Source organism: Argentina silus (genome assembly GCF_951799395.1).
Source record: "Argentina silus genome assembly, chromosome: 5".
Lineage (NCBI taxonomy): Eukaryota > Metazoa > Chordata > Actinopteri > Argentiniformes > Argentinidae > Argentina > Argentina silus.
The window spans coordinates 15,710,006-15,718,604 of NC_139659.1; the positions used below are offsets into that span (position 1 = coordinate 15,710,006).

The 8,599-nt window shown below is 41.6% G+C and overlaps 1 protein-coding gene across 1 annotated transcript; it reads right to left on the reverse strand.

Annotated features, from left to right (window-relative positions):
- Positions 1 to 1,276: 1,276 nt before the first annotated feature.
- LOC310804481 (glutathione hydrolase 1 proenzyme-like) lies at positions 1,277 to 7,167 on the reverse strand (the record flags this gene model as incomplete). Its single annotated transcript, XM_083669737.1, has 12 exons — positions 1,277 to 1,423; positions 1,605 to 1,718; positions 2,421 to 2,533; positions 2,698 to 2,825; positions 2,933 to 3,120; positions 3,325 to 3,467; positions 5,037 to 5,186; positions 5,397 to 5,557; positions 5,725 to 5,917; positions 6,213 to 6,302; positions 6,470 to 6,600; positions 7,004 to 7,167. 12 exons carry the CDS (start codon positions 7,165 to 7,167, stop codon positions 1,277 to 1,279), a joined length of 1,722 nt encoding a protein of 573 aa, XP_083525863.1.
- Between the last annotated feature and the right edge of the window lie 1,432 nt (positions 7,168 to 8,599).

Below are 8,599 nucleotides of genomic sequence, written 5' to 3' on the forward strand. Positions count from 1 at the left end.
TAGTGAGGTCCTCATGGATTGCTTTCTTAATATTAAGTTCTTAGTGGTTCTTAATTTTATATCCCCATAAGGAAGTGAGAGATACAGTACAGTATGCTACCCACTGTACTGTATTCTGCTTGTCAGAAGTTACTGATGGTTATGACTTGACTGTTGCTAAACTCTGTTAGTTGGAGATTATTGTTGGAGTCATAAACTGGAGCAGTGCAGGATAGGCTGTTCTTGTTGTGACACTGTATGGCCCTATGATATGGGTTCTTCCCTCCTTCTCTCTCTCTCTCTCTCTCTCTCTCTCTCTCTCTCTCTCGTGGCCACACATGCCGTGTCTTCCCAGCACCACTGGACTATGTCCAAAACGTGACGACAAAGACAATAGTCATGAGTTACATATTGCCATTACTTTGTTTGCCATATGCAGCACATGCTATGTAGTGTACATTTGAGGGTCACTGGGTTTGAAATGATCCTAGATTGAATTTTTCTTCACAAACTATTATAAATTTTTCTTCACAAACTTCACAAACAAACTATATATTTGATGTACAGATAACACACATCAATTTAGTACATACAGTTAGTATATAGTGTAGTACATAAATGTTGATTTTCATGGGCACTTGCTTTACATGATAATAGATGATCATCAATAAAAAGGTAGACATTGTATATTCTACAAATATAATTTAACAAATGGCAAACAAACATTGCAATTCTAGCTTTCCAAGAAAACCTTTTTATAGTGTTTGTTGCCTCTGTCTCAGGCAGGTTTTTTCAAGGCGAGTTGTGATGATAGCAATATAATCTCACTTGATGCCTTTCACTTTCTAAACCTAAATGTGTGAGAGATTGCACTGAAAATAAAATGTTGATGCTGAGATGCCACAGTTCCTTTGAATATTAAATATTGTGATGATTGCACAGAACAGAAGCATAATCAAAGTAAATCTCTGGAGGAGTGTGGAGAATAAATACTAACTCAGCACCTGGATCTCAGACTGAGGCACTTGGTCATCAAAGACAGGATGAGAGAGGAGAGGAGAGAATGGAGGTTAGTCTTCACACTTCACTGCTTCACGACACCGTGAGTGGAATAAGTTGGGTGACATCATACAGAAACGACTTGAATCATTGGCCATTGTGGAGATGAGGTCGGACAGAGATATTGGTGTAAAAGTCTGCTGGTTTTTCATGAAGTCTGTATTTCTGTCATCTGAATCCATTGAGAGTGGTGGCTATGTGCTAGCCTGTGTGTGAGAGCAGGGGTGTGTGGTTGGTCTTAGTACCCAGCAGCATAGCCCCACTTCCTTGGGTCAGATTGAGCATTGAGTTTATCCCCGTCGCGTACAATGGCCTGGATCACAGCACCTGTAGACGTGAGCAGCTGTGTCACATGGTTCTTCTGAGCCAAGCCATCCATCACCCTCTGTAAGCAAGAGCATACATTACATTGTGACAGTTAGACTAATACAACTCTGTATTTAATAGATGCTTATAGTATATCCGCTAGCCAGTACTGTATGCATGAGCTACAGACACCAACCATGTATTATGTTGATTTACTGTGCAACATCAACTGTGTAATGTGTACAGTCTGACTAACCCACCTGGTCAAAGTCAGGCTCTCCCAGTGTGGTGTTGGGGCTCAGCTGGTTGTGGATTCTGGGATCCACCACAGCTTTCTTCAGCTTATAGTTGAAGAACAGTGCATTGAGAATCACCTGCAGAACAACCAATGATTCAGTTATAAACATGAACTAGAAAAACAAGTTCCAGAAGAAACTTTGTGGGCTTGCAAAGTCTTATTTTGGGCGTGGAAAAGCTTTAGAGATGTTTTGATAGATAGACAGATTTGCTGGGTAGTTGAAAGAAAGTGAGATAGTCTTATTATGCTCGCAGATAAAGTTATAGATGGTTTGTAACGTTTAAAAAGCTTAATATGTATCAAAACCAAAAGTCATAGCAATGCGAGTTAGACTTCTCTGCACGTTTTAAAGTTGGATTGGTTTGAATAGCTTAAAAGTTGTAGGAGGAGTAGCAGGTGGAAGAATTGGAATAATAATAACAATAAATATGTTGAAGAACAATAGTTGGACTTGCTCAAGCAAGCCCATCTAATAATAATAAGTATGTCGAAGAACAATATATATGCCATTTAGCTGACGCTTTTATCTAAAGTGACTTACATTGCAGTGAGTGCATACATTTCAGTATATGGTCCCAGCAGGAATCAAATCCACAATAGCTGGACTTGCTTAAGCAAGCCCACCTAATAATAAGTATGTCGAAGAACAATAGTTGGACATGCAAGCCCACCTAATAACAACACTCAAAGTGTTGTGTACAGTATTTTCACAAATCAATGAAATGCGTACAGTATAACCTTGTGATAACTGCATATCACCTGTGATAACCTGGCTCACCTGAGCAGTTGCTGTGGTGATCTTTGTTCCTCCGGAGCCCCCCACCACCATCTTGACGCGGTTGTCCTTGTCGAAGAGGATGGATGGAACCATGGAGGACAAAGGCCTCTTACCTGGGAGCAAGTAGGGATTTAAGACCAAATCCACCTTAAAGATCCATTGTTAATCATGATGACCTTATCCCTGTACGTTTTTGCTGGGCAAATATGTATGTATATGTTTTGCTTGTTTGTGTTGTCCCCTCTGTTTGGTGTGTGTAGTAAGAAGCAGACTTCACCTGGTCTGATGAAGTTGTTGGGTGAGGGCGGCACTCCAAAACCATTGGTGATGAGGGGGGAACTGAAGTCATCCATCTCGTTGTTGAGGAGGATGCCCGTAGAGCTGGAAATGACTTTGGAGCCAAAACTGAGGAAAAACAGAATGATGATTAATAAAGGCAGGTCAATAATAAAAACTAGCCCCCAGTCATTGTCCTAAATAAATATGACACTTATATGACACTTAATTCCTACAAATGGTTGATGGTGCTGGTGGCTGCCACTGCACTCCCATCTTCTGCCACCACAGACAGATGTGCTGTCCCATGGTTATCAGGGACAAAGTACTCCGGCTCATAGTAGCTCTCTGGGTGGGTGGTGTCATCTGTAATCTTTTGACGGAGGCTATCGGCATAGTATTCTGAGGTCATGTTGTGGATGAGCTGAGGGGAGGAGAGTGGAGAATGAGGAACTGTCATTCTTATTTGATAATTTCGTACTGTAGAAATAACCCCGCAGAATAGCCAGTAGTCTTGTAAAACAGTCATTGCTACAATCTTTGAGTAAAGACCTAAATACATACAGCAGGGATGCTTGAATCCTAGAACTATTCAACATACTCTGAGGAGAGAAGACTGTGGACTTACATCGGTAATGTTTGTAGGTAGAAAGGATGGATCTCCTAGCCTGCTTCTCTTTGCATAGGCGAAACGAAAAGCCTCCACCATGCGGTGGTACGTGAGGATCTTCTCCTTATAGCCTGCGACACTGTCTGGGGTGAACTTGTACCCTGGGGAATATATTGTAACCCAATGAATATACTTAGCCCCCTTACTGTCATCAGGGCAAAGACACACTTCAAACAGTGTTATTTTGGACGAATCAAATGGCTCCAGGTTTCCTGGCTCATGTTTATAGTTAAAAAGTTCTGCTCATTTCGACTCCCAGATTGTGAGTATTCAAGCTATTTAAGCTGACAGCCACATAAGGGGGGGGTGATCTGTTTCAGTTTCAACTGACAGGCAGTAGCAGAAGGCATGGTGAATGGTGAGGATGAAGGGCTTGAGCGGGCACAGACATGGGAGTGTGTGTGTGTGTGTGTGTGATCCCCTCCACCACTCATCTGTGTCCAATTAGAGATAAATTGGTCAGATTAGTGTTTGTGTGAGTGGCAGGGGAGCCGCAGTGAGTGGGTGGCCAGGCAGAAGAAGTGAAGGTTCAGGGAGTTTAATTACTCTGGAAAAAGTTTTTCATCGAAATTCCCTAAGACAGACACTGTCGTCCTGCTATTGTGGGATGTGGAGGCCAGGAGACTGAGTACAGAAGACTGGTGGACAGTTTTGTTGAGTGGTGTGAGCAGAACCACCTGCTACTCAACATCAGCAAGACAAAGGAGAAGATGGTGGACTTTAGGAGGAGAGAAGCTCCTTTAGCAACAGATTATTATAACCACGTTGCACTGAGGAGCGTTATAGGAGATCTTTTCTGCCTGCCGCAATAAGACTGTACAACTCCTCCTCCGGCTGGCTCGATCGAGGTGATCAGAGTCAGGCTGGGGGATGTTAAATCATACTGGACTGTTCTTACTGTATATAATGTTTCAGATGTGTATTTTATTTTATTTCATTTTTATTCTATTTCTATTGTCACTTTATTTTATTGTTGTTGTTGTTGTTTGTGATGTGAACTGCTGTAACGCCTTAATTTCCCCTCTGGGATCAATAAAGTACCTATCCATCTACCTATCTATCTATCTATCTATCTATCTATCTATCTATCTATCTATCTATCTATCTATCTGTCATACACACTGTACTGAAGACCAACAGAGAAAAAATGTCTGGAGGAGGATATGGACAAAATGTCCATTATCCAATATACCCCAGGCATAAATATGCATCCGAAACAGAGCTGTAGGAGAGAGGGACATCTATTTCTACACCCAATCAGTGGTCAGTACCCTCATATGAGGTACATACAATTCATACAATGAGCCTGTATTCTGATTTCTCCCATCATCGGCCTTCATTGAAATGAACAGTTCAGCAACATCTTTTACAACAGCGTTAACAGAACAATGGGCTTGCCTTACAGAGGACCACAAGTGTGATGAACAACAATTATCTTTGGTTCTTAATTACTTCCAACAACAGCAGCTACAATATTTCTTAAACCCAGCATGAGAGACAGACTGATTGGCTGTCCAAAGGTGGCTCAAATTGTTTTGCAAGCCTCTTGATACAGTGGCAGTCTCAACCTGACTGGGACCCTATGTTTCCGGTGCTCGTCAAACAAACACTCAGCCCGCTAAGCTAAAACCTTAGCCCAAGGAGTAATGAAAGTGTTCAGTCAGGCTTACCATCCAGGATGTTGAGTATGAGTGCCAGGACGGGGCCGCTGGCAGGGGCGTTTGGCACATACATGGTGTACTCCCCCACGTTCACTCTGATGGGACTCTCATCCAGAACAGGCTTGTAGCCCCTCAGGTCTTCCAGTGTGATGATACCACCTGAAACACACACCAGTGAACATGAAGAGACGTGCAATGGATGAACCAAAACAAGAAGTGTTTTTCAGTATAAATGAGAATGTGAAATTTCCTCACATAAATAAAAAGTGAAAATATATATATTATATATATATATTAGTATTTTCACAAAAGCCTATTTTATTTAGATAAAAATAGTTCATTGATAAAAGGTATAAATGAGAGCCCAACCTGCTGTCTGAATATCACTCGCAAGGTCCTGGGCTATTTGTCCTTCGTAAAAAGCATTTGCCCCCTCTTCTGCTATTCTTTGATAGGTGTCAGCAAGTTTGATGTTTTTGATTATGTCTTTTTCCTTCAGGATGTCACCATTTGGGCCACAAAACACCTCACTGAGAGAGAGACAAAACACAGAGAAGTCGGACAAGACACTGAGCTCTCATGTTTCAGTATAAGGGAATAAAGCATTGTAACAGGAGAGGTATTTCCTTTGTGGAAACATGACGATGAGACGAGATGAAGCCACCCCATCTTCCGTATTCCTCACCAGCATTCTCACCATAAAGCCGGGTCTGTTGTGATGGTTTTCGCATTCCTGGAGATAGCAATGGCCAGTGCCTTGCCCAAAGGAAAGCCCATTCGTGCCAACTGGATGCTTGGCTGGAACAGCTCTTTCCATTCCAGTTTGCCATGGCGTTGGTGTGCCATCTCGTATCCCCGGATCTCCCCTGGTACGGCAATGGCCAACCCTCCTGCCAAACAAGAGAGAGAGAGAGAGAGAGAGAGAGAGAGAGAGAGAGAGAGAGAGAGAGAAAGAAAGAAATAATGTTTAATACATTATACATTGTGACATGGATGAGGAAGTTTATTGGTTTGAATTGATTAATTATTGACCTAAACCCTTTCATTCAATTACAGCTTTGGAGCCTCTCTAGTGCCCTGACCTTTGTTCTACGTAACCCTATCGCAAGGCCATCTCTCATAGTTTAGTAAAGTAACAGCTGTCATTCAATCATTTCCTGTGTTATGTAACAGGTTAGGCATTACCTTTCCGGGATAAATCGGTGCTATTCCCAAACATGTCTTGTGTTGCATTGGAGGGAGCTGTCTCCCTTGCATTAATGGTCTCCACTTTTCCTGTGGACCAAGTTACAATGTTACATACTGTATTTTGTTATCTTTTTATTTATTTTATTTTTTTTGGGGGGGGGGGGGTGGGGGGTGCTATAGTCGTGGCTTCAGGATGTTATGATATTATTAGGATGCTTGTTTGATGGGAGAGATGGGGAGGAGCAGGACTGTACCTGTTTTGGCATCATAGATAGTTAAGAAGAGCCCTCCTCCAATACCCATGCTGTGAGCATTCATCAGACCAACACACAGCAAGGCTGCAATAGAGGCATCCACTGCAGAGCCCCCTTTTTGCAGTGTGTCCCTAAGATTTACATTACACACACACACACACACACACACACGCACACACACACACACACACACACACACACACACACACACACACACACAAAATCATCCATAATCAGTATCCATGATTCGCATACAAAAGCATGTATTCATAAACAAACAGCAGACAGTTTAAACAGAGGATTTGAGATGATCGATGGACATAAATAGCCATATAAATTGACACATTATATAAACATTTAAGCATAATATCTGCTGTTTGGAGGCTTGTTTGGAACAGCATGCTTTGAAAATATTTGTAATATACATCCTCAACATCAACCACAACATTTGAATCTGTCTTTCTGTGTCTGTGTGTGGAGACACATGCATCTACACAATGCTCCTGTATGTGTGTTTGTGTGCATGAGTTTCACCTCCCAATCTCTGAGCATGGGCCAGCATCCGCTGCCACAGCAGCCTTGGAGTAGACATAGACAGTCTGCATTCTGCTTCCCACCCCAAAGAACACTCCAACAAAAGTGCTCACCGCTGCCACCAGCAGCACCACCACACCCACCACTACGGACTTATGGACCATCTCTCTGTCAGGAGAACAAAACAACATCTGTTAAAACTCTGGAAAGAGTAACACAAATATATGTGCCAAGAAGATGGCTGAAATTATAGAACTATGTTTTATTGTTATTATTGTTATTATTGTTATTATTATTGTTATTATTATTATTATTATTACTATTATAGTAACTAGACTAGTTAGTCTGGTCAGACCTTGCTGACGCCCAGGCTGATTTCAAAAGCCTTTTGTTCTGGCTGTTTATAATTTTGTTTATTACTTAATTACCCTAACTTTTAATTAGTCTATCCTGGTTTCTCCAGCTTTGATCCTTTGTTCTCTTCACCTATAGCAAACCCCTCAATCTGACCTCACCCCTCTGGATTCCCGACTGCATTCTCCAAATGTTCTAGGACCATCTGTTTTCGTGTGATCTCTTCCCTAGGTGTGGGATTACAAACCCTTATATTGTCTAAATTTACCATAACCTGTACTAACCCTATCCCAAACCCTTGAGACCTCTTCACCCCCACTTCCCCCCTTTACAAGTTGTCTCCTGTTAATAAAAAGAAAAAGAATTGGCTTCTGGCATTACGACGGCCAATGGCCCCTGGTGTGAGCATTGATTACTTTGTCTTATGATGACTGTTGGATAGATGATTCACTTACTTAAACAAATGTATTTGTTGTAAGTCGCTTTGGATAAAGGCGTGTGCTAAATGCCCTACATGGAAATGGAACATTGTATACAGCCATAGATAATGCAATGAAATGCTTGGAGCAAGCTAACTCCTCAACAACGTTGGCTTGGGACCTGGTTTGGTAAGCCTGTCTGCTATAAAAGCACTGATATGAGGTCAAATTTTAGTTTTAGAATAACTGCCTTATAAACAGATTCAAGCCCTTCTTGAAGTAAAAGACTCCCAACCCACAGACTGATATAAAAGACAATGGTGGGTGCGGAAACTATCCCTGGAGATGAACGGCAGAACAGAGTGATAAACCGAGTCTAACGTTTTGAGAACTGAGGCTGCCGTTCCGAGGTGAAGCAGGACTTATTTCCATACAAAAAAACAAGCTTTACTCTCAAACTCGTGATCAGTTTATCTACATGTGTTTTAAAATACAGTTTATCATCTATCCAAATGCCTAGGTAGGTCTACTTATAATGTGGGACTTCAATTTGCTCCTGGCTCCTTTCAGGGTTTGGCTCCTTTCAGGGTTCAAATACACAGATCATTGTAATCAATATTACGGGATCCTCATTCAACACCAGCTTAAGATCAATAAGCAATGTTTGAATAGAATCAAAACATTGGTGAAGGTCAATAATAGCCTGCTGTACTGAAGAGGCACAGGAGTAGACAGCAGTATCATCAGTACACAGATGCCATTTACAATTGTTCAAACCAACATTATTTATGTAAATGGTAAACAGCAGTGGACCTAAAATTGA